Source organism: Ascaphus truei, chromosome 7, assembly GCF_040206685.1.
Source record: "Ascaphus truei isolate aAscTru1 chromosome 7, aAscTru1.hap1, whole genome shotgun sequence".
Classification (NCBI taxonomy): Eukaryota; Metazoa; Chordata; class Amphibia; order Anura; family Ascaphidae; genus Ascaphus; species Ascaphus truei.
In genome coordinates this window covers 112,957,387-112,984,300 of record NC_134489.1, presented here as the reverse complement: position 1 = coordinate 112,984,300, position 26,914 = coordinate 112,957,387, and the positions used below count along the sequence as shown (strand labels likewise).

Sequence of the window (26,914 nt, the reverse complement as noted above, 5' to 3'; positions counted from 1 at the left end):
CTGCATCACACGGGGTCACTCTGCATCACATGGGGTCACTCTGCATCACATGGGGTCACTCTGCATCGCACGGGGTCACTGCATCGCACGGGGTCACTCTGCATCGCACGGGGTCACACTGCATCGCACGGGGTCACTCTGCATCGCACGGGGTCACTCTGCATCGCACGGGGTCACTCTGCATCGCACGGGTCACTCTGCATCACACGGGGCACGGGGTCACTGCATCACACGGGGTCACTGCATCACACGGGGCACGGGGTCACTGCATCGCACGGGGTCACTGCATCGCACGGGGTCACTGCATCACACGGGGCACGGGGTCACTGCATGGCACGGGGTCACTGCATGGCACGGGGTCACTGCATGGCACGGGGCACGGGGTCACTCTGCATCACACGGGGTCACTCTGCATCACACGGGGCACGGGGTCACTGCATCGCACGGGGTCACTCTGCATCGCACGGGGTCACTCTGCATCGCACGGGGTCACTCTGCATCACACGGGGTCACACTGCATCGCACGGGGTCACTGCATCGCACGGGGTCACTCTGCATCGCACGGGGTCACTCTGCATCGCACGGGGTCACACTGCATCCCACGGGGTCACTGCATCGCACGGGGTCACTCTGCATCGCACGGGGTCACTCTGCATCGCACGGGTCACTCTGCATCACACGGGGCACAGGGTCACTGCATCACACGGGGTCACTGCATCACACGGGGCACGGGGTCACTGCATCGCACGGGGTCACTGCATTGCACGGGGTCACTCTGCATCACACGGGGCACGGGGTCACTGCATGGCACGGGGTCACTGCATCACACGGGGCACGGGTCACTCTGCATCACACGGGGTCACTCTGCATCACACGGGGCACGGGGTCACTGCATCGCACGAGGTCACTGCATCACACGGGGCACGGGGTCACTCTGCATCAGACGGGGTCACTCTGCATCACACGGGGCACGGGGTCACTGCATCGCACGGGGTCACTGCATCACACGGGGCACGGGGTCACTGCATGGCACGGGGTCACTGCATCGCACGGGGTCACTGCATCACACGGGGCACGGGGTCACTCTGCATGGCACGGGGTCACTCTGCATCACACGGGGTCACTGCATGGCACGGGGTCACTGCATCGCATGGGGTCACTGCATCGCATGGGGTCACTCTGCATCACACGGGGCACGGGGTCACTCTGCATCACACGGGGTCACTCTGCATCACACGGGGCACGGGGTCACTCTGCATCGCACGGGGTCACTCTGCATCACACGCAGTAACATTGCACATTCATATTTCTTCCCAGCATCGGTCTCAGACTCGGTGGAAATTCACACTAACGGAAGAAGTGCGCGGTTTTGGCGATGTGCGCGGTTTTGGCGACGTGCGCGGTTTTGGCGATGTGCGCGGTTTTGGCGATGTGCGCGGTTTTGGCGATGTGCGCGGTTTTGGCGATGTGCGCGGTTTTGGCGATGTGCGCGGTTTTGGCGATGTGCGCGGTTTTGGCGATGTGCGCGGTTTTGGCGATGTGCGCAGCATCAGAGGAGAAGGTTTTACATGCTGCAGCTGAGATGAAAATCCGTGTAGTTACATCTGATGGGAAAAGCTACAGAGAAAGTGAGGCCGGTTTTGGGGGGGTTACGGATTTTTTGGGGTGACACAAATGAACCTCACGGCAGATTTGACGTCTAAGGCCGCGTCCACGGATAGCACGATCAAAACGATGTGCCTCTATGAGGCTGTCCTTAGAGCGCGCGGCCGCAAGCGAGGGTGATGTGCGACGGCTGTTTCATGTGAGCGGTTCGCCCAGTGAGATCTTTGACATCACGGACACGCCCACGACACGCCCCCTCGTCACATCCAATTAGAGGGCACAAAACGCTCAATCTAGAAGCAAACGTGAAGCTACCAGCACGGACGCGCGCCCGCAGCCGCCACGGGCTCGGCCAAAGAGGGGATATGATAACTATATACAGATATATTCGGGGACAATACAAGGAGCTTTCAAAAGAACTATTCATCCCACGGGCAGTACTAAGGACTCGGGGCCATCGCTTAAGGTTGGAGGAAAGGAGATTTCACCAGCAACAAAGGAAAGGGTTCTTTACAGTAAGGGCAGTTAAAATGTGGAATTCATTACCCATGGAGACTGTGATGGCAGATACAATAGATTTGTTCATAAAAAGGTTGGACATCTTTTTAGATGGGAAAGGTACACAGGGATATACCAAATAAGTATACATGGGAAGGATGTTGATCCAGGGATTAATCCGATTGCCAATTCTTGGAGTCAGGAAGGAATTTATTTTCCCCTTATGAGATATATCATTTAATGATGACGCTGCCCGTGAGAGGCCGCGCGCAGGCGCTGCCCGTGAGAGGCCGCGCGCAGGCGCTGCCCGTGAGAGGCCGCGCAGGCGCTGCCCGTGAGAGGCCGCGCAGGCGCTGCCCGTGAGAGGCCGCGCAGGCGCTGCCCGTGAGAGGCCGCGCAGGCGCTGCCCGTGAGAGGCCGCGCAGGCGCTGCCCGTGAGAGGCCGCGCAGGCGCTGCCCGTGAGAGGCCGCGCAGGAGCTGTCCGTGAGAGGCCGCGCAGGCGCTGTCCGTGAGAGGCCGCGCAGGAGCTGTCCGTGAGAGGCCGCGCAGGCGCTGTCCGTGAGAGGCCGCGCAGGAGCTGTCCGTGAGAGGCCGCGCAGGCGCGGTCCGTGAGAGGCCGCGCAGGAGCTGTCCGTGAGAGGCCGCGCAGGCGCTGTCCGTGAGAGGCCGCGCAGGAGCTGTCCGTGAGAGGCCGCGCAGGCGCTGTCCGTGAGAGGCCGCGCAGGAGCTGTCCGTGAGAGGCCGCGCAGGAGCTGTCCGTGAGAGGCCGCGCGCAGGCGCTGCCCGTGAGAGGCCGCGCGCAGGCGCTGCCCGTGAGAGGCCGCGCAGGAGCTGTCCGTGAGAGGCCGCGCAGGAGCTGTCCGTGAGAGGCCGTGCAGGAGCTGTCCGTGAGAGGCCGCGCAGGCGCTGTCCGTGAGAGGCCGCGCAGGAGCTGTCCGTGAGAGGCCGCGCAGGAGCTGTCCGTGAGAGGCCGCGCAGGCGCTGTCCGTGAGAGGCCGCGCAGGAGCTGTCCGTGAGAGGCCGCGCAGGCGCTGCGGAAGCGGAACTCACCTGAATGAAACCGAACTCTCTCCAGTTCAGGGCATTTCCGATGGACGGTAAGGAAGTGACCGCGAGCAGCGAGAGGAATCCAAGCGCCAGAATGCCGAGAGAAACGTATATCTCCATCCTCCAAACTTCCTCCTCAACCCAAGCGTTTGTCACACCGTCTGAGACCTGCACACAGGAAACACACAGGGCGCTCAGAAAACACCCAACGCGCGGCACTGCCGGACCCAACGCACGGCACCGCCGGACCCAACGCCCGGCACTGCCGGACCCAACGCCCGGCACCGCCGGACCCAACGCACGGCACTGCCGGACCCAACGCACGGCACTGCCGGACCCAACGCCCGGCACTGCCAGACCCAACGCCCGGCACCGCCGGACCCAACGCACGGCACCGCCGGACCCAACGCACGGCACCAACGCACGGCACCGCCGGACCCAACGCCCGGCACTGCCGGACCCAACGCCCGGCACTGCCGGACCCAACGCCCGGCACTGCCGGACCCAACGCCCGGCACTGCCGGACCCAACGCCCGGCACTGCCGGACCCAACGCGCGGCACTGCCGGACCCAACGCGCGGCACTGCCGGACCCAACGCGCGGCACTGCCGGACCCAACGCGCGGCACTGCCGGACCCAACGCGCGGCACTGCCGGACCCAACGCGCGGCACTGCCGGACCCAACGCGCGGCACTGCCGGACCCAACGCGCGGCACTGCCGGACCCAACGCGCGGCACTGCCGGACCCAACGCGCGGCACTGCCGGACCCAACGCGCGGCACTGCCGGACCCAACGCGCGGCCCGCGGATGTATATAGGGCCCGCGGATGTATATAGAGCCCGCGGATGTATATAGGGCCTGCGGATGCCAGCCCGTGGTACCTGTTTAGCAGCAGCGTTGAGGAGCAGGTAGCGGCTGGACCTGCGCATTGGAAGACACAGGCTGTACACGGCGTGCAGGGCGGCACAGAAGAAGCTGACCAGTCCAATCTGCTTCCTGTGCAGCAGCCACTGGTCCAGCCAGTCTGGGAAGCGTCGGTACTTTGTGCCGTAGTGCAGCTGGTAAAACGCGGCTAGGATTCCCGGCAGGTAAACCAGAGACAGGAGGACGTAGGCGACACAGGGGATGGTAACGTTCACCAGCTCGATGGGAAGCTTGTAGAACTTGTTCTTCTTCTCCACCAGGTACGGGTGCAGGACCTGGCGCACAAAGTTATACAAGTAAAAGAAAAGGAAGAGGCAGAGAGCCAGAACTACCGGAACCTTCCAGAAGGGCAGCAACCGCAGCGGGACGCTCTCAATCTCCCGCGCAGAGCTCAGGGTTCCCATATCCACCGGAATAAAACCCATGCGGTGGGCAATGGATGCAACATACCTCCTGGCATGGGGGCTGTCAGAACAGAGCAGGACCTGCAATACAGACAATGGCACTGTGTGAGACGGGGCTGTGTGAGAGATGGGGCTGTGTGTGTGAGACAGGGCTGTGTGTGAGAGACGGGGCTGTGTGTGAGAGACGGGGCTGTGTGTGAGAGACGGGGCTGTGTGTGTGTGACGGGGCTGTGTGTGTGAGACGGGGCAGTGTGAATGTACAATTCCCTTTTAATAAAGACGTGCAGTAAAAGAATGTAGACAATCAAGCTTATAAAAATCAATCTAACTACAAGTGTCCATTTATTTAATGAAAAAATAATAATAAATGAGCCTACATTTAGCCTATAATAGAAATAATCCCCTCAGAACAGGGCATTACTGGCCAATAATGCCCTGGCTGGGTTACCTCGGCTTCGCCTCGGGCCTTCAACTCTTCCAGCCAGGGCATTATTGGCCAGTAATGCCCTGTTCTTCGGGATTATTACTTAATTATATTTACTAGTGTATCAGGGTGTGTCTATTCTGCCTGTCTTTCCCCCTGTTATGCAAGTTCCTGCTAGCTGCAGGCTATGACAGGTTAATTCTGTGGGCTTGTGACCCCCCACCTACATGCTCCTCTCTGATGGACAAGAGTGTGGTGGTGACTCATGGCCTGTGTAAGCCTATCAGGGATAGGTATAGACCATGAGCCCGCCCCTTCTGGTTCCTGATGAGGGTGCAGTGCCAAATGTATTCAGTCCTGCTCTGGAAGAGGAAAAGAGCAGTAGGGCTATGAGTCTCTCCCATCGCGGGAACATTTGATTAGACCAACAGATGCCCTGTACTATCTGGGGCAAGCATCATCCAGAGGCCTGGAACCTCTGAGATCCTGCACCGCTGTATGGAGAACATCTGCAGTGATTGCCAATAAAGACCCTTGTTCATTATACTCCTGTCCAAGTGTCCGTCCCTGGGCAGGAAGGAAGAAGTATGCAATAGTGGGGACGGATCTCCCAACATCCTGGAGCCCACTACGGCTGGAGGCGCTAAGCACCCTGAGAAGCAGCTCAGAGAAAGAACCTAAGCCAGTCCTGATCTCCATTCCACTGCAGATCGGCTCAGCTCTCCTGGCCCTAACAGGTACTCGCACCACACCCCAGGTAGCAGAAGCTGTGTATCTCCCACTGGGGGGGAACAGTGCTACATTTCATTTCCCTACACATGCATTATATGTGTGTATTGTATTGTATTGTATTGTATTGTATGTCTTTATTTATATAGCGCCATTAATGTACATAGCGCTTCACAGCAGTAATACACGTGGTAATCAAATAAATAACAGATAATATAAATAACAGGTCATGTGAGTAAGTGCTACAGGCATAAAAGTAACATTAAGGAAGAGGAGTCCCTGCCCCGAGGAGCTTACAGTCGAATTGGTAGGTAGGAGAACGTATAGAGACAGTAGGAGGGAGTTCTGGTAAGTGCGTCTGCAGGGGGCCAAGCTTTATGTATCGTGTTCAGAATATCCACAGTGCTATTCATATGCTTCTTTAAGCAAATGTGTCTTAAGGTGGGTCTTAAAGGTGGATAGAGAGGGTGCTAGTCGGGTATTGAGGGGAAGGGCATTCCAGAGGTGTGGGGCAGTCAGTGAAAAATGTTTAAGGCGGGAGAGGGCTTTAGATAAAAAGGGGGTAGAGGGAAGACATCCTTGAGCAGAACGCAAGAGTCGGGATGGTGCATAGCGAGAAATTAGGGATGAGATGTAAGGTATGTATGAGCACATGCACTATTATATATAGTTGTCTCACATACACATGCACAGATTTAGTGGTATATACTTTCACATTCGAATCCTCACTTTATTCATATTATAATAATATAATTACATTTGTATTCAATGATATTCATGTATTATACTGTACATATATTTGTACACCTATTCTTTGTATTATTAATAGCGTCCTAACATTTGTTTTAATTCAATTGTAGCTATATATATTTTTTAATAATATAATATTTATATTTTTAATACATTTTTTTTTAAAATCTTTGTGCTTTTTAATACCATTAATATTAAAACTTTTTTCAGTATAGATGGTATTGCAAAACTTGGTGCTGTCTGCAGATTAACTAATCTCTCTCCCCTGTTCTATTTCAGATTGTTGATAGTATGTTATATCTTCTGCAAGTAAGATCATCGAGTAATTTGCATAATTGCTATTACTGATATTAGTTATATTTATATAACAGTGTCATTGTTCCTCGTCCCTCCATATTCAAATGCAATTTCTACGTTGTCATTTAATTGTCACAAATTGTATTACACATTTGGTCTCTGTTTAGGCCATCGCTTAGTGTCCCGAACAGTTGTATAAATTTGTATTCATGCAACCGTCTCTCTTTCGGTGTTCTAAGATTACCTTTGAGTACGGCCACCACCAGATCGTAAATCTTGTGTCCAGAGTCAGAGAAATGCTCGTCGACAGGACTGAAAATTATGGTGATGAGTAAAGTATTCAACAGTACAACTGAATGCGGGACAAGACCATGCCAGGACGCAAGATGCAAAACCTGCGCAATGCTCCACACAGGGGGCACAATAAAAATACCACACAGGAATCGGGAATCCAAAATCAGAGGAAGGTTCACCTGTTCCTCCAGCAATGTCGTGTACCTCATCATGTGCATGAAATGCCCAGGGGGCTGCTACTACATAGGTGAGAGGGGACAGGGGCTTAACAAGAGAATGAATCTGCATCACACGCGGAACAAGAGACAGTCCCGTCGGCGAACATTTCTCTGACTCTGGCCATAAGAACGCATACTGCACAGGGGGGAGGGATAGACTTCAATCACAGATCAAATTCCAGGATGCACTGTTTTAAAGTAAAAACCTTTCTTTGGCTTCATTCATTGTAACACCGCCGGAAGAAGAGATCAGCGTAACACCGCCGGAAGAAGAGATCAGCGTAACACCGCGGGAAGAAGAGATCAGCGTAACACCGCGGGAAGAAGAGATCAGCGTAACACCGCCGGAAGAAGAGATCAGTGTAACATCGCCGGAAGAACAGATCAGCGTAACATCGCCGGAAGAAGAGATCAGCGTAACATCGCCGGAAGAAGAGATCAGTGTAACATCGCCGGAAGAAGAGATCAGTGTAACACCGCGGGAAGAAGAGATCAGTGTAACACCGCGGGAAGAAGAGGTCAGTGTAACATCGCCGGAAGAAGAGATCAGTGTAACACCGCGGGAAGAAGAGATCAGTGTAACACCGCGGGAAGAAGAGGTCAGTGTAACACCGCGGGAAGAAGAGGTCAGCGTAACACCGCGGGAAGAAGAGATCAGCGTAACACCGCGGGAAGAAGAGATCAGCGTAACACCGCGGGAAGAAGAGATCAGCGTAACACCGCCGGAAGAAGAGATCAGCGTAACACCGCCGGAAGAAGAGATCAGCATAACACCGCCGGAAGAGATCAGCGTAACACCGCCGGAAGAAGAGATCAGCGTAACACTGCCGGAAGAAGAGATCAGCGTAACACCGCCGGAAGAAGAGATCAGCGTAACACCGCCGGAAGAGATCAGCGTAACACCGCCGGAAGAAGAGATCAGCGTAACACCGCCGGAAGAAGAGATCAGCGTAACACCGCGGGAAGAAGAGATCAGCGTAACACCGCCGGAAGAAGAGATCAGCGTAACACCGCCGGAAGAAGAGATCAGCGTAACATCGCCAGAAGAAGAGATCAGTGTAACACCGCCGGAAGAAGAGATCAGCGTAACACCGCGGGAAGAAGAGATCAGCGTAACACCGCCGGAAGAAGAGGTCAGTGTAACACCGCCGGAAGAAGAGATCAGCGTAACACTGCGGGAAGAAGAGATCAGCGTAACACCGCCGGAAGAAGAGATCAGCGTAACACCGCCGGAAGAAGAGATCAGCGTAACACCGCCAGAAGAAGAGATCAGTTTAACACCGCGGGAAGAAGAGATCAGCGTAACACCGCGGGAAGAAGAGATCAGCGTAACACCGCCGGAAGAAGAGGTCAGTGTAACACCGCCGGAAGAAGAGATCAGCGTAACACCGCCGGAAGAAGAGATCAGTTTAACACCGCTGGAAGAAGAGATCAGCGTAACACCGCCGGAAGAAGAGATCAGTTTAACACCGCTGGAAGAAGAGATCAGTGTAACACCGCCGGAAGAAGAGATCAGCGTAACACCGCGGGAAGAAGAGATCAGCGTAACACCGCGGGAAGAAGAGATCAGCGTAACCCCGCCGGAAGAAGAGATCAGTGTAACACCGCGGGAAGAAGAGATCAGCGTAACACCGCCGGAAGAAGAGAAGAGATCAGCGTAACACCGCGGGAAGAAGAGATCAGTGTAACACCGCCGGAAGAAGAGATCAGCGTAACACCGCCGGAAGAAGAGATCAGCGTAACACCGCCGGAAGAAGAGATCAGCGTAACACCGCCGGAAGAAGAGATCAGCGTAACACCGCCGGAAGAAGAGATCAGTTTAACACCGCCGGAAGAAGAGATCAGCGTAACACCGCGGGAAGAAGAGATCAGCGTAACACCGCGGGAAGAAGAGATCAGCGTAACACCGCCGGAAGAAGAGATCAGTGTATCTCGAAAGCTCGCACAAATAAAAGCATTTCGTTAGCCACAGAACGGTATCGTCTATTCATTTTTGATTATTAAAGCTCGGCTAACACGGTACCGATACCTCTACATACATACATACATACATACATACATACATACATACATACATACTGTACATACATACATACAAATTCCCATGCAGGACCTTTATGGTTATATTTCAACATGCTCTCATCATTTTGTATTAGGTTTCACTAATTGTACCATCTGATTATGAGCGTGCTAGAACTATATGCAGCATGCCAGGCTAACTCACCATTTCTCGTGTAGTGTTGTGCTTTGTATGTGTGTTGCCAGTCTATGTCTTTTCCCATGGCTTATGGTACATATGGTACATGCAGTGGTATAGTTCTTTTATGATACATATGATCATTGTTCAGGTTCATTGCTATTTGCAATATGTTTAGATGACTGGCCGGTCTTGAGATAATTGGGCACTTTTGTTCCCAAATAATTCTCAGCCACACTGTGCCTGATCGACACTGTTCTTTACCCTGTATCTGTATATTTTGTCCTTATTTAATTCAGGAGGTGTAGAAGCAGTGTGTGTGATTGTTTCATTATTTGTTTAATTGTGCATGTGTCCTATGTAGACGTGTTCTAATTAAACATTATTTTTTATATTTTCTATTATATGTTTGCTTTATCATTATTAATATCTGAGTGCTTTTTTGGGATCTGTTTTCTTTGTGTGATATATTTAATATACCTAGCACCTACATTGCATTGTTTCATTAAGATTATGCTCAACCTAACCGGCCCCCTCCCCGGCCCCCTCCCCGGCCCGGCTCCCTCCCCGGCCCGGCTCCCTCCCCGGCCCGGCTCCCTCCCCGGCCCGGCTCCCTCCCCGGCCCGGCCCCCTCCCCGGCCCGGCTCCCTCCCCGGCCCGGCCCCCTCCCCGGCTCGGTCCCCTCCCCGGCCCGGCTCCCTCCCCGGCCCGGCCCCCTCCCCGGCCCGGCTCCCTCCCCGGCCCGGCTCCCTCCCCGGCCCGGTCCCCTCCCCGGTCCCCTCCCCCTGAACCAGGTCAAGCGGTTACTTTACTTTCTTGTGCATCTAAATCACACCCAGAAATGACCGAGCAGAAGGAAAGGGAGGAGGTCAGTGATTTACACCTTCACCTCTACATGGTCCTGAGATACGTTACTAAGAGACAACCTGACCTCAGGACCGGAGCTCATGTACAAAGAGACGACCGGAACTCAGGACCGGAGCTCATGTACAGAGAGACGACCTGACCTCAGGACCGAAGCTCATGTACAGAGAGACGACCTGACCTCAGGACCGGAGCTCATGTACAGAGAGACGACCTGACCTCAGGACCGGAGCTCATGTACAGAGAGACGACCTGACCTCAGGACCGGAGCTCATGTACAGAGAGACAACCTGACCTCAGGACCGGAGCTCATGTACAGAGAGACGACCTGACCTCAGGACCGGAGCTCATGTACAGAGAGACGACCTGACCTCAGGACCGGAGCTCATGTACAGAGAGACGACCTGACCTCAGGACCGGAGCTCATGTACAGAGAGACGACCTGACCTCAGGACCGGAGCTCATGTACAGAGAGACGACCTGACCTCAGGACCGGAGCTCATGTACAGAGAGACGACCTGACCTCAGGACCGGAGCTCATGTACAGAGAGACGACCGGAGCTCATGTACAAAGAGTCGACCTGACTTCCGGACCTCAGCTCATGTACAGAGAGACGACCAGAGCTCAGGACCGGAGCTCATGTACAGAGAGACGACCTGATGTTATCCTCCTTAGTGCAGCTAAAGGTCTCTGGGCCTGGCCCAGATTCTAAAGGACTTTACCAGGACACACAACAAGCAAAGTGCCACAAGTATCTCTTATTATTATTAGCTGGACACGGTCTCATAAAGCACATACGTGCTGCAGGTGGTAGGGGTGAGGAGCTTGTTCGTCTATCTGAACAAGCTCCTCACCCCTACCACATGCAGCACTTATCATCTGAGATCAGACTCCAAAAGACTGTTCATGGTCCCAAGGCTCAACAAAGTATCCGGCCGCTCCTCCTTCCCTTACCGTGCACCCCAAAACTGGAACAACCTACCAGAGACTCTCACATCCACCACCAGTCTAAGTTATTTCAAAACCAAAGCTGTCTCACATTTTAATCTGGTCTGTAACTGTTACATACGCTCATAATATAAATGATCTTTAACTGTGCATGCAATGTCTTGTATATAATGTATACTCTGCTCATTTATGTAACTGTATTTGTAACCATGTATTATTTGTCTTACTCTGTGCCCAGGACATACCTGAAAACGAGAGGTAACTCTCACTGTATTACTCCCTGGTAACACATTTGATAAATAAATAAATACAGGGTTCATCTCTAAGTAATAAATCTGAACACATTGATCAGAAGTTAAATATAGTGTGATGACATCACCGTATGACATCACCGTATGACATCCTGCACGTACCTGCTTATTACCGTCTTTGGGACCACACTGCAGAGCCCACGCTGATACCACATTAAACCCTTTGACCACAGTGCATTGTGGGAAGAGAGAAGCTAGATACTCTGCATTAGATTCTCCGTGGCTGTTGATCTCGCGGTTATTGCTGACGTCCACCAGGATTTTGTCCTGGAGCGCCCCGGCCAGCTCGCCCAGTGTAGGGTAGTGCTCTCTGAACAGCGCCAGAAAGAGCAGCTTCGCCTGCTTTACCGCGTCCTCCTGAAACGTCACCTGGACCGTCGCTGGGAACAGCCCCGCGCTGCGCTTCGGGTTCCGACTTCCAACCACCACCTTGAACCCCGAACACACCAGGCGCGTGGCCAGGGAGCGGGCGAAGTCGCCGGTGCCCAGAATCCCGAGGGTGTCCCCAAGGGATAGGGCGCATGGTCCGTCGGTGTCACCATGGTTACGTCCCAGCAGAGGTTTGTTCATGTCTGACTCGGACATACCTTGTTAGAGAAACACAGGGGGAAGGATTGTTATTACACGGTATGTCGTACTGCTCAGAAAGGTCCCCAGGACCCGGGCACTCAGCATTGTATGTTTTATATCAAAGTCTCATTTATTCAAAGTGCCGAAAAGCAAGAGAAAACGCAGCAAAGATCAGGAGGGAACCTGAGCAGAGAGGATTCTGGGAAGGAATAGTAACAATCACAGGATTATACACCGCCGTGTTTAGCACTTAATGCACAATCTATTTATAACATATACAGACATGTAGTGGCCTTACTAATAATACCCCTTACCTGTGCCTGGTATCTCTGCTCCGAGTCAGGGAGGGGGGTGGTATAGAGGAGTCAGTGAGGGGGTGTTATAGAAGAGTCAGGGGGAGGGGTGTTATAGAAGAGTCAGTAAGGGGGTGGTATAGAAGAGTCAGTGAGAGGGGGCGGTATAGAAGAGTCAGGGAGAGGGGGTGGTATAGAAGAGTCAGGGAGAGGGGGTGGTATAGAAGAGTCAGGGAGAGGGGGTGGTATAGAAGGGTCAAGGAGAGGGGTGTTATACAAGGGTCAGGGAGAGGGGTGTGTTATAGAAGAGTCAGTGAGGGGTGTTATAGAAGTCAGTGAGAGGGGGGTGTTATAGAAGAGTCAGTGAGGGGGGTGGTATAGAAGAGTCGGGGAGAGGGGGTGGTATAGACGAGTCGGGGAGAGGGGGTGGTATAGAAGGGTCAGGGAGAGGGGTGTGGTATAGAAAAGCCAGTGAGAGGGGGTGGTATAGAAGAGTCAGTAAGAGGGGGTGGTATAGAAGGGTCAGGGAAGGGGGGGGGGGTGGTATAGAAGGGTCAGGGAGAGGGGGTGGTATAGAAGAGTCAGTTAGAGGGGGTGGTATAGAAGAGTCAGGGAGAGGGGGGGTGGTATAGAAGAGTCAGGGAGAGGGGGGTGGTATAGAAGGGTCAAGGAGAGGGGTGTTATAGAAGGGTCAGGGAGAGGGGTGTTATAGAAGGGTCAGGGAGAGGGGGGTGGTATAGAAGAGTCAGGGAGAGGGGGTGGTATAGAAGGGTCAGGGAGAGGGGGGTGGTATAGAAGGGTCAGGGAGGGGGGTGGTATAGAAGGGTCAGGGAGAGGGGTGTTATAGAAGGGTCAGGGAGGGGGGTGGTATAGAAGAGTCACAGGGGTGTGGTATAGAAGAGTCGGAGAGGGATGTTATAGAAGGGTCAGGGAAAGGGGCGTGGTATAGAAGGGTCAGGGAGAGGGGGGTGGTATAGAAGGGTCAGGGAGAGGGGGGTGGTATAGAAGGGTCAGGGAGAGGGGGGTGTTATAGAAGAGTCAGTGAGGGGTGTTGTAAAAGGGTCAGGGAGAGGGGGGTGGTATAGAAGGGTCAGGGAGAGGGAGGTGGTATAGAAGGGTCAGGGAGAGGGGGGTGGTATAGAAGGGTCAGGGAGAGGGGTGGTATAGAAGAGTCAGGGAGAGGGGTGTTATAGAAGGGTCAGGGAGAGGGGGGTGGTATAGAAGGGTCAGGGAGAGGGGGGTGGTATAGAAGGGTCAGGGAGAGGGGGGTGGTATAGAAGGGTCAGGGAGAGGGGGGTGGTATAGAAGGGTCAGGGAGAGGGGTGGTATAGAAGGGTCAGGGAGAGGGGGGTGGTATAGAAGGGTCAGGGAGAGGGGTGTTATAGAAGGGTCAGGGAGAGGGGGGTGGTATAGAAGGGTCAGGGAGAGGGGTGTTATAGAAGGGTCAGGGAGAGGGGGTGGTATAGAAGGGTCAGGGAGAGGGGGGTGGTATAGAAGAGTCAGGGAGAGGGGTGGTATAGAAGAGTCAGGGAGAGGGGTGTTATAGAAGGGTCAGGGAGAGGGGGGTGGTGTAGAAGGGAGAGGGGGTGGTATAGAAGGGTCAGGGAGAGGGGGGTGGTATAGAAGGGTCAGGGAGAGGGGGTGGTATAGAAGGGTCAGGGAGAGGGGGTGGTATAGAAGGGTCAGGGAGAGGGGGTGGTATAGAAGGGTCAGGGAGAGGGGGTGGTATAGAAGAGTCAGGGAGAGGGGTGGTATAGAAGAGTCAGGGAGAGGGGTGTTATAGAAGGGTCAGGGAGAGGGGGGTGGTATAGAAGGGTCAGGGAGAGGGGGTGGTATAGAAGGGTCAGGGAGAGGGGGTGGTATAGAAGGGTCAGGGAGAGGGGGGTGGTATAGAAGGGTCAGGGAGAGGGGGGTGGTATAGAAGGGTCAGGGAGAGGGGGGTGTTATAGAAGAGTCAGTGAGGGGTGTTGTAAAAGGGTCAGGGAGAGGGGGGTGGTATAGAAGGGTCAGGGAGAGGGGGGTGGTATAGAAGGGTCAGGGAGAGGGGTGGTATAGAAGAGTCAGGGAGAGGGGTGTTATAGAAGGGTCAGGGAGAGGGGGGTGGTATAGAAGGGTCAGGGAGAGGGGGTGGTATAGAAGGGTCAGGGAGAGTGGGGTGGTATAGAAGGGTCAGGGAGAGGGGGGTGGTATAGAAGGGTCAGGGAGAGGGGGGTGGTATAGAAGGGTCAGGGAGAGGGGTGGTATAGAAGGGTCAGGGAGAGGGGGGTGGTATAGAAGAGTCAGGGAGAGGGGTGTTATAGAAGGGTCAGGGAGAGGGGGGTGGTATAGAAGGGTCAGGGAGAGGGGGTGGTATAGAAGGGTCAGGGAGAGGGGGGTGGTATAGAAGGGTCAGGGAGAGGGGGGTGGTATAGAAGGGTCAGGGAGAGGGGGGTGGTATAGAAGGGTCAGGGAGAGGGGTGGTATAGAAGGGTCAGGGAGAGGGGGGTGGTATAGAAGAGTCAGGGAGAGGGGGTGTTATAGAAGGGTCAGGGAGAGGGGGGTGGTATAGAAGGGTCAGGGAGAGGGGGTGGTATAGAAGGGTCAGGGAGAGGGGGTGGTATAGAAGGGTCAGGGAGAGGGGGGTGGTATAGAAGGGTCAGGGAGAGGGGGGTGGTATAGAAGGGTCAGGGAGAGGGGGGGTGTTATAAGAGAGCAGACACCTCTGTGAGGAAGGCCTCAGGTTTCTGATGCTGCGATTCTGTGTCCGGTTACAAACTGTAATTAGCGGCTAAAGATTCAGAAATCTGATGTCTGTCTGTGACCTTCAAGCGGCGTCCCAAGGTCACAGGACAAGTTCAACACAGAGAACAAGCAACCCACCCCCCCAGGCCAGGATACTAACACCCTCCCCCCCATCTGTGCCGGGATACTAACACCCCCCCGTGCCAGGATACTAACACCCCCCTGTGCCAGGATACTAACACCCCCCCCTGTGCCAGGATACTAACACCCCCCTGTGCCAGGATACTAACACCCCCCCCCCCCCAGGCCAGGATACTAACACCCCCCCCTGTGCCAGGATACTAACACCCCCCTGTGCCAGGATACTAACACCCCCCCCCCTGTGCCAGGATACTAACACCCCCCTGTGCCAGGATACTAACACCCCCCCCCCTGTGCCAGGATACTAACACCCCCCCTGTGCCAGGATACTAACACCCCCCCCCCTGTGCCAGGATACTAACACCCCCCCCTGTGCCAGGATACTAACACCCCCCCTGTACCAGGATACTAACCCCCCCCTGTGCCAGGATACTAACACCCCTGTGCCAGGATACTAACCCCCCCCTGTGCCAGGATACTAACACTCCCCTGTGCCAGGATACTAACACCCCCCCCCCCAGGCCAGGATACCAACACCCGCCCCCTGTGCCAGGATACTAACACCCCCCTGTGCCAGGATACTAACACCACCCCCTGTGCCAGGATACTAACACCCCCCTGTGCCAGGATACTAACACCCCCCCTCTGCCAGGATACTAACACCCCCCCTGTGCCAGGATACTAACCCCCCCCCCTGTGCCAGGATACTAACACCCCCCTGTGCCAGGATACTAACCCCCTCTGTGCCAGGATACTACCACCCCCCCTGTGCCAGGATACTAACACCCCCCTGTGCCAGGATACTAACACCCCCCTGTGCCAGGATACTAACACCCCCCCCTGTGCCAGGATACTAACACAACCCTGTGCCAGGATACTAACACACCCCCCCCCCAGGCCAGGATACTAACACCCCCTCCCATGTGCCAGGATACTAACACCCCTCTGTGCCAGGATACTAACACCCCCCCCGTGCCAGGATACGAACACCCCCCCCCCTGTGCCAGGATACTAACACCCCCCTGTGCCAGGATACTAACACCCCCCTGTGCCAGGATACTAACACCCCCCTGTGCCAGGATACTAACACCCCCCTGTGCCAGGATACTAACACCCCCCCCTGTGCCAGGATACTAACACCCCCCCCTGTGCCAGGATACTAACACCCCCCTGTGCCAGGATACTAACACCCCCCCCCCCCTGTGCCAGGATACTAACACCCCCCCCCCTGTGCCAGGATACTAACACCCCCCCCCCCTGTGCCAGGATACTAACACCCCCCCCCCCTGTGCCAGGATACTAACCCCCCCCCGTGCCAGGATACTAACACCCTCCCCCCCTGTGCCAGGATACTAACACCCCCCCCCCTGTGCCAGGATACTAACACCCCCCCCCCCTGTGCCAGGATACTAACACAATCCCCCCCCCTGTGCCAGGATACTAACACCCCCCCCTCTGTGCCAGGATACTAACACCCCCCCCCCCCCTGTGCCAGGATACTAACACCCCCCCCCCTGTGCCAGGATACTAACACCCCCCCCTCTGTGCCAGGATACTAACACCCCCCCCGTGCCAGGATACTAACACCCCCCCCCCTGTGCCAGGATACTAACACCCCCCCCCTGTGCCAGGATACTAACACCCTCCCCCCCGTGCCAGGATACTAACACCCCCTGTGCCAGGATACTAACACCCCCCTGTGCCAGGATACTAACACCCCCCTGTGCCAGGATAGTAACACCCCCCTGTGCCAGGATACTAACACCCCCCCCCCTCGTCCCAAGATACTAACACCCCCCCCTGTGCCAGGATACTAACACCCCCCCCCCCCCCGTGCCAGGATACTAACACCCCACCCCCCCTGTGCCAGGATACTAACACCCCCCCCTCCTGTGCCAGGATACTAACACCCCCCCACCCCCGTGCCAGGATACTAACACCCCCACCCTCGTCCCAAGATACTAACACCCCCCATGCCAGGATACTAACACCCCCCCTGTGCCAGGATACTAACCCCCCCCCCCCCCATGCCAGGATACTAACACACAAACATATTCAAACTGTCTGTCTGTCCTGATATCCTCCCCTGCTGTGTATTTAGTTCTATTTAGGTAAAAACATATTTCAAATTGTCTGTCTGTAATTCATCCCCCGCTGTCTTAATTTAATTCAGCTTTCACACTTGTGCAAGACAACACCCTTCTTAGAAAAACCATTTGCTTTAACGTCCCGCACATGTGCTAATAAGTTGGTTGGGCCAGCCAGGTGACTTTGTAAAAGTATATAAGTAAACTCATAGCAGCCTGTCATGGAACAAGAACTGCATTTCTGATTTACACCCTCCCTTGCAGCATCTGCCTGTCATTTCTTATTTTCAGCTGCATGGAGTCTGCACACACATACTGTGCCTGTGTGACATGTAACAATGTTGCATTTCTTGCCTCTGGGCATGTAATTAGTGAACTGCTACTGCAGCCTCTCCAGTCCTCCCAGGTAATGGGCTTTCCCATTTTCTCCCCTGTCCTTGCTGACAGTTAGTATAGTCTCACTTCCCATCTAGTGTGACCTTTACCCCTCACTTCCTTTTCACCCTGGACTCTGAGTGAGTAACTGCCTGCTATTTGCCCCAGCAAGGCCTTTTTGTTTTACACTGTCATCATTGATACACTGCACATCAGACAGAGAAGCACTCTCTATCTACATTACATCTACAAGCACCTATCTCCCTGTGATTTCCCTCAATAAAACCAAGAAAGAAAGAGAAAAGGACTTGTTTGTGCTTTGGAAGAGGTGAGACATGAGTTAAGCTACCTGGAGTCATTCATACATCATTCGTGACCCTGGCTTCAGGATAGTAAAACAAAGACCTGTGTTAGGGAATCACACAGGAGCTACTACTCAAAGACTTATACTATACAGAATAGTCTCTGCACCCCAGGACAAGCAGCAGCTTTACTCTGCCAGACAGGGCAGCAAGCTTTATACAGCAAACTGCACACAGCCTGCAAACTTACAGATAAGCAAGCAGATTTACACTGGACACAGCCAGCACCAACACTGCACCTAAGGCAGCAGCTTTGCAGACTGACAGTGCACCTTACACACAAACCTAATTGCCTTTCTCTGTCTGAGTTCACCCCCTGCACAGCCCCATAGTGAGGAGCCACCATCTCACCTACCCCTGCGCACTTCCCCACGGCAAGCGCCATCAAGGGCCACGCTACCGACACCTGCCAGAACACGGGTCAGAGCCACCGGACACCTGTGAGTACAGCTACCCCTACGCTGCAGGACACCGCTCGGCATCATCTGAGGCAGACGCCCACCGCTGACACAGGTAAAAGACCGCATGCCACACGCACTGGCTAAAGGCCTACACACACCTACATCATGGCAGAACTCAGAGCCTCACCAGACATCACGCAGGAGAGCGATCACTCAGACACGGAGACCGCTGCGCAACTGCAATAGGCGCAGGCAGAGGCAAGGCCCAAATGGACAGTCACACTGACACAAAAGGCCCGCGAAAAATATGAGACTGACATTGAAGTGCACCACGCTAAATTAGAGTTGGCCTGGGAAACAACCACACTTGGGATACGCAATGTCGCCGGCGCTGGCAATTCTGTACAACAGCTCGAGCAGACGATAACTCAATTAAAGATAGATCACGCACGCTACCAAGAGCTGTCAGAGGCATACGTCACTTACTTGGCCAGGGCTAACACCGGCGAAAGCCTGCAAGAAAGGGACTTACAGAGTAACATTGACTTGACACGTGACAGCCGCATGCGAACCACTATCACGGAGGCTGAGAGTAGGAGAAAGGACCTTTTGCTGGAAACCGCATCGCAGCACTCAAGCACATCCAGGCATTCTTCAAGGTCAGCAAGATCAGCGCAATCTCACGCGTCAAGCGCCACCAAGGCGCGAGCCACCGCAGAAGCCGCACGCGCCAGGGCCGCATACGCTCAGAAAGAGGCAGTCATGAAACTAGAAAGGGCCCGCTTGGAAGAGGAGGAGAAGACAGCCGCTGCCACCGCCGCTGCAGCCACTGCCACTGCTGCACGGAAAAAAGGCAGAGGTGGACGTCAACCTAGAGACCCTAAACCAAGAGAAGGAAGCCGCCGCCGCCATAGCCCAAGCTGAAGTCCATGAAGCAGCCGCGAGACAGGATGGCGGGGAGCAACTGTACAGACGGATAGCCTCAGAGTATCCAGCCCAACGCACTGAAGACTACGTAAGGAGCCTCTTCAGTGTAAATACCAGCGCACCATCTCAACATCTCAACACAGATGGAGCGACTCCACAGACACCGAAGACTTGCTAGGCCCACGAGGAGAAGACGCTGTTCCTTCAATGGTACATGCTGCCTGGGATAGCCACAGCCGCAACAGTGATCCACACGCCAGCGCGCACACGGATGCACCACAACAGGCTCGCAATCAAGGTACACCCACACGGGAAAACACAGCCCCTCACACCAACCAGCAGTCATCACGCGTCCACGCCAAGGAAGAGGCGACCGCACAGACCCTCCCAACAACTACCTCAGAACGGGACAAACACGCCGATGCCTCAAGCCTGACAGACATAGCCAAGTACATGATCCGGCGTGACCTGGTGCAAGCAGGACTCATCAGCTTCGACGACCGCCCTGAGAACTACCGGACGTGGAAGTTCACATTCAAAGACGCAATCAACAGCTTGGACTTCTCAGCAAGGGAAGAGCTCAACCTGCTATCCAAATGGCTGGGAAACGAATCCAGGGAGCACGCGAGGAGGCTTCAAACAGCAAACGCGAACCACCCCCAAGTAGGCCTTGACCTAGTGTGGGAAAGGCTAGAAGAGTGCTACGGTAGCCCCGAAGCAGTCAAGGATTCGCTCCTCAAAAGAATCGACAGCTTTCCCAAGATCACAACTAGAGACTACTCGAAGCTACGAGAGCTCGGAGACCTGCTGCAAGAGCTGGAGGTTGCAAGAAAAGACCATTCCTTAACAGGTCTCAACGTCCTAGACTCAGCTCGTGGAGTGAGACCCATCCTGGAGAAGCTACCCTTCAACCTCCAAGAAAGGTGGATTTCACAAGGTTCCAAATACAAAAGGGAGAAACAAGTCGTCTACCCCCCATTCTCATTCTTCTTGAGCTTCATCCGCGAAGCGGCAAGGACAAGGAACGATCCCAGTTTCATCTTGGGTGCGCAAACCACATACAGTGCAAGCAGCCTGAGGAATGAGAGACCAGTGACGAGATACGGTAACACCCAAACACCCATCTCGGTCCGCAGGACGGACTTGCCTCCCATGACCCAAACTACTCCCGATCATTCGGTCACCGGAGGCAAGGAACCAAGGGACCCAAACAGGGAATGTCCCATACACAAGAAGCCACACCCACTCAACAAGTGCTTTGGGTTCAGGATGAAGTCCCTAGAGGAACGCAAGAGGTTACTTGGAGAATTCAGAGTTTGCTTCAGGTGCTGCGGTTCCACGACTCACCTAGCCAGGGACTGTAAAGAAGAGATCAAATGCACAGTGTGCGAAAGTGACAAGCACGTGACATCGTTACACCCAGAGGCGCTGACACTCCACCAACTCAACAACCCATCCTCCGTAGCGGAGCATGGCGGGGAGAAAGAAGAAGGAGAGTCAACATCCATCACATCTCAGCGCACTGAGGTTTGCGGAAAAGAAGGTGACAAAATGTCCTGCTCCAAAATATGCCTTGTCGCAGGGCACCCCCAGGGACAACCTGAGAAGGCTATTCGGATGTACGCAATCCTCGACGACCAGAGCAACCGATCGCTGGTCAGGTCAGAGTTCTTCAACATGTTTAACATACAAGACAGTGCTTCTCCTTACACTCTCAGAACGTGTGCAGGGCGAATGGAGACCACAGGGAGAAGAGTGAATGGCTACACCATATGCTCAATAGACGGCAAAGTGAACATGCCCCTTCCCACACTCATTGAGTGCAGCCACATGGCCACAAACGGGGACGAGATTCCCACACCAGACATGGCACGCCATTACCCGCACCTCAAGGGAATAGCCAACTACATCCTGCCGGTAGAACAAGGCGCCAAGATCTTGCTGCTGCTCGGCAGGGACATCATGAGGGTACATAAAGTCCGTAAACAGCATAACGGACCCCACAACGCGCCATACGCCCAAAGACTTGACCTAGGATGGGTGATAGTGGGCAACGCGTGCACCAACAAAGAGCACGGGCAAGACTATGTCGACGCCCGCAGAACGGTAGTAACAGAATGTGGACACACATCTCTCTCTCTGAACCATGTCTTGGCCATCTCCAAGTGACCGAAGGGCCAAGTGAAGAGAAAAGACAAGGTCACAGCCCTGAGGTCAACAAAAACATCCTTGCATCGGGGGGACGTGACAATGACCTAGGATGCTTAGCGGTTCAGATAACCAAGGATGACGATTCGACTCCACTGAAGGAAGAAAGTAACCTCCCAAAGGTGACCGACAAAGGGGTCATCCAAAGACAATAAACAATCGGACGATCTTCTCGCGAGCAATGGCACGGCTAGGACGTACAGTCGTTCCTCTCCACAGAGTATCCAGCGATAAAGCAGCCAGCTGTCATGGCTGGCATAACCGCAAAAGATTGCGCCCTACATGTGAAGCCACAGTGTCAAAAAGACTGTCCTCTCACACGTCTAAAAAAAGACAATCACAGAGACATCTCATAAAGGGATTTACTAGGGCAAAAGAGACTGTTTTTCGTCATGTCCAAGGGGAGAACAACCAAAATACGTGGAAACGTTCTCTTGCAAGAGGAATGCACCAATGACTTAGGGTACACAGCGTTCCAGACCACAAAGGACGACGACAAGCAAACACCATTGATGGGAGATGGAGAATTCCTGATGTCAACGGTCAAGGAGCTCGTCAGAAACGGACCTGGCAGTTGGGCGAACCCGCTACCATTCCGTTCACCAAGAAGGGGCTTCCCAAACAATGGAGAACATGCCATCTCTAGGTTCACTTCGCACCTCTGCGACCTACAAAGGGAACCAGAGACCAAAAACAACTTTGTGGCCTTAATCCAGAAGATATTCCTTACCGGCCACGCAAAGCCAGCACCTCCAATGAAGGAAGGCGAAGAATGCCGGTACCTCCAATCATCTGGGGCCTACCACCCTCAGGAACCCGATCAAATCCGGATAGTGTTCAGCCCCAGCGCTCAGCTCCAGGGAGTCTCCCTGAACGACGCCCTCTTTACTGGACTAGACTCGACAACCAGTCTTCCAGGAGTGTTGTTCCGCTACCACAAGGAGCCAAAAGCCATCTCCTTCTGCCAAACGCCAAGTGATAGAGCGACAGGCTACCATGACTGGCATACCTACAAGGGGATGCACCCTGTGGGTAAAACTACAGAGACAAAAGGACTGTTCTCTCACAAGGCTAAAAGGAAACAGTGCCAGAGACTTTTACACAAAGACATTGTGGTGCAACCAGCAAACCTGGAGCTGTGCATCCACCCTGCATCCTTTGCCAAAGAACCTTGGCCAAGGGACCTTGATACCAGTGATACCGGCCGGTGTCACATCGCTATGTGGACATGGTCTCTTGCATTGTTTGAGAATGTGATGTTATTTTTGTTATGCATTGCACATATGTTCCACATATTCAAATTATATAGTGGTATCTCCAGATAGCAGATGGGGAGTGTCATGGAACAAGAACTGCATTTCTGATTCACCCCCCTCTCTCCTTTGCAGCATCTGCCTGTCAGTTCTTATTTTCAGCTGCATGGAGTTTGCACACATACTGTGCCCGTGTCATATGTAACAATGTTGCATTTCTTGCCTCTGGGCATGTAATCAGTGAACTGCTACTGCAGCCTCTCCAGTCCTCCCAGGTAATGGGCTTTCCCATTTTCTCCTCTGTCCTTGCTGACAGTTAGTATAGTCTCACTTCCCATCTAGTGTGACCCTTACTCCTCACTTCCTTTTCACTCTGGACTCTGAGTGAGTAACTGCCTGCTATTTACCCCAGCAAAGCCTTTTTGTTTTACACTGTTTCATCATTGATACACTGCACATCAGACAGAGAAGCACTCTCTATCTACATTACATCTACAAGCACCTATCTCCCTGTGATTTTCCCTCAATAAAACCAAGAAAGAGAAAAGGACTTGTTTGTGCTTTGGAAGAGGTGAGACATGAGTTAAGCTAACTGGAGTCATTCCTACACCATTCGTGACCCTGGCTTCAGGATACAGCCAATGCTCCTAAGTAGATATGTTTAAAGTAGAAATTAAGTTCAAAAAGAAGTGGAAAAGTGGACAACACCTACTGCTTCTGATTCCTACATTTGATCTACGTTGGAAAGGAGAACATCATCTATCCCAGACTGCACATCTCAGCACTTAACTATTGCTGTGATGCCGCCTTTACTTTTTATATTTGCTGTAACCTCACTTATTTTCAAATTATGCACTTCCTTCCACCAGTCTCCTTATGTCTCTAACTCTATTCATATATCTCCATCTCTCCTTTCTTCCCCACTTCTCAGTTCACATGAACTCCTTTCTTACCTGCGCCCTCTGTCACCCCCACAGCTATATCCCCTGCACTAAAACACACCCCTACAAATCATCCTCACACATCCTCTTTCTTTCCATGCTTCTCCTCGCTTCTGGGGATATCTCTCCCAATCCTGGTCCCTGCCTTATTTCTACATGCTCTCGTCCTCGCCTCCCACATGCAACTTCTACTCCTTCTGGTGTTAACCCCTCCAACCTCATACCCATCCCCTGTCACCCTCCCTCCTCTCTCCCTTTCTCCTGTGCCCTTTGGAATGCTCGCTCCCTCTCTAACAAGTTCCTCTCTGTGCATGACTTCTTTCTCTCTCACTCCCTGCTTCTTTTTGCTATAACGGAGACCTGGCTCACTCAGTCTGACTCTGCTCTGGAAGCTGCCCTCTCTTATGGTGGCCTTTCCTTCTCCCACACTCCGCGCCCTGATGGCAGGGGTGGAGGCGTGGGGCTCCTGCTCTCCTCTCTCTGCCGTTACTGAACCCTTCCTATTCCCCCCTCTCTTGCTTTTCCCTCCTTTGAGGTTCACACTGTCCAGATCTTCTCTCCTATCCCTGTCCATGTGGCGGTCATCTATCGCCCACCTACCTCTACTCATCCCCCTTCTGCCTTTCTCTCTCACTTTGAATCCTGGCTCTCTTTCTTTCTCTCCTCAGACTCCCCTGTTCTTCTCCTTGGGGACTTCAATTGCCACATTGATGACCCCTCTCTCCCTTGGGCTTCCCGCTTTCTTTCTCTAACCTCTTCTTTTGGCCTTCAACAGTGGACTGCAGCCAGCACCCACAAGGATGGCCACTACTTGGTTTTCACTAAAAACTTCTCGCTCTCCGAGTTCTCCATTTCCCATTTTCCTCTCTCTGACCATCACCTCATCTCATTCTCTCTATCTCGCTTCTCCCCTTCTCCACCTCCATCTACACCCCGGTTCTGCAGAAACCTGTGCTCTATTCACTTACCTGACTTTGAGTCCACTTTACGCTCCTCCCTCTCTCTCAGCTCTGCTACAGACCCTGACAACCTGGTCAAGAACTACAACTCTGCCTTGTCCTCCTCTCTTGATCTACATGCCCCACTTTCTCTCTGCCGCACTCGCCCTTCTAACCCTAGACCCTGGCTAAATTCCCACACGCGCATTCTGCGTTCCTCCACTCGTTCCTCTGAACGCCTCTGGAGGAAATCTCATACTCTCGCAGACTTCCTTCACTACAAATTTATGCAGTCCTGTTTCAACTCTGCCCTCTCGCAAGCTAAACAAGCCTACTTTTCTTCACTAATCAACATGCACAAGTCTAACCCATGCCGACTGTTCTCTGTCTTTGATACTCTACTCAAACCACCCTCAGCTGCCTCTCCTTCCTCCATCTCCACTCAGGACTTTGCTGACTATTTTAAGGAAAAGGTGGAATCCATACGTCAGAACATCCCCTCTGTTTCTTCCTCCCATCCTACACCTCTTCCTAACTCTCCTCCTGCCTCCCTTGACTCTTTTTCCACTGTCTCAGAGGAGGATGTGTCGCTGTTGATTGCCTCTTCTCCCTCTACCACTTGCCCTCTTGACCCCAATCCCTCCCATCTCCTAAAACCTCTTGCTCCTACTATAATCCCTACGCTCACACACATTTTTAACTCATCCCTCTGCTCTGGAACCTTTCCATCCTCCTTCAAACATGCAACAGTCATACCATTACTCAAAAACAGCAAGCTTGACCCTACCTGTCTTTCTAACTATCGACCTGTCTCCCTCCTGCCTTTTGCCTCTAAACTCATTGAACGTCTTGTATTCTCTCGCTTGCTCCATTTTCTCAACACCTATTCTCTCCTAGACCCTCTACAATCTGGCTTCCGCACTGCTCACTCCACGGAAACAGCCCTCACTAAAATAACTGACGACCTCCATGCTGCCAAAGATAGAGGTCGTTACACTCTGCTCATATTACTTGACCTCTCTGCAGCATTTGACACCGTGGACCACCCTCTTCTCCTTCACATTCTCCATACTCTTGGTATTCGGAACAAAGCTCTATCCTGGATCTCATCCTACCTCTCCCATCGTACTTTCAGTGTCTCTTCTGCTAACACCTCCTCCTGCTCTACCTATCTCTCTGTGGGGGTACCCCAGGGCTCTGTCCTGGGACCTCTTCTCTTTTCTCTGTACACACTCTCTCTAGGTGACCTAATAACATCTTTTGGGTTTAATTATCACCTCTATGCTGACGACACACAAATATACTTTTCAACACCCGACCTTACACCTGCTGTACAAACCAAAGTTTCTGAATGTCTCTGCTATATCATCCTGGATGGCCCTCCGCCGCCTTAAACTCAACATGGCTAAAACAGAGCTCCTCATACTTCCTCCCAAACCTGGCCCTACTACCTCCTTCCACATTACTGTTGGAACTACGATCATTCACCCAGTAGCCCAAGCACGCTGCCTAGGGGTCACACTTGATTCCTCTCTCACATTCGCCCCTCACATTCAAAACATTTCTAAAAACCTGTCGCTTTTTCCTCCGCAATATAACAAAGATACGCCGTTTCCTCTGTTACTCGTCTGCTAAAACTCTGACTCAGGCCCTCATTCTCTCCCGTCTTGATTACTGTAACCTCCTGCTGTCCGGCCTTCCTGCCTCTCACCTGTCTCCCCTACAATCTATCCTAAACGCTGCTGCCAGAATCACTCTACTCTTTCCTAGATCTGTCTCAGCATCTCCCCTCATGAAATCCCTGTCCTGGCTTCCAATCAAATCCCGCATCTCACACTCCATTCTTCTCCTCACTTTTAAAGCTTTACACTCTTCTGCCCCTCCTTACATCTCAGCCCTAATTTCTCGCTATGCACCACCCCGACTCTTGCGTTCTGCTCAAGGATGTCTTCTTTCCACCCCCTTTGTATCTAAAGCCCTCTCCCGCCTTAAACCTTTCTCACTGACTGCCCCACACCTCTGGAATGCCCTTCCCCTCAGTACCCGACTAGCACCCTCTCCATCCAACTTTAAGACCCACCTTAAGACACATTTGCTTAAAGAAGCATATGAATAGCACTGTGGATAATACTGAACACATGATACTGTACATAAAGCTTGGCCCCCTGCAGACGCACTTACCAG

At 53.3% G+C, this 26,914-nt stretch overlaps 1 protein-coding gene across 4 annotated transcripts in view; it reads right to left on the bottom strand.

The window, feature by feature from the left end:
• Nucleotides 1-26,914, bottom strand: part of STEAP3 (STEAP3 metalloreductase) — a 63,061-nt gene that overhangs the window by 4,844 nt on the left and 31,303 nt on the right. For all 4 annotated transcript variants that reach the window (XM_075609937.1, XM_075609935.1, XM_075609936.1 and 1 more), the window contains 3 exons: nt 11,616-12,100; nt 4,034-4,561; nt 3,155-3,319 (listed from right to left, as the gene is read on the bottom strand). In XM_075609937.1, coding sequence (XP_075466052.1) covers nt 3,155-3,319; nt 4,034-4,561; nt 11,616-12,098 — 1,176 coding nt within the window. In that variant the 5' untranslated portion in view covers nt 12,099-12,100. The remainder of the gene's footprint in view (nt 1-3,154; nt 3,320-4,033; nt 4,562-11,615; nt 12,101-26,914) is intronic.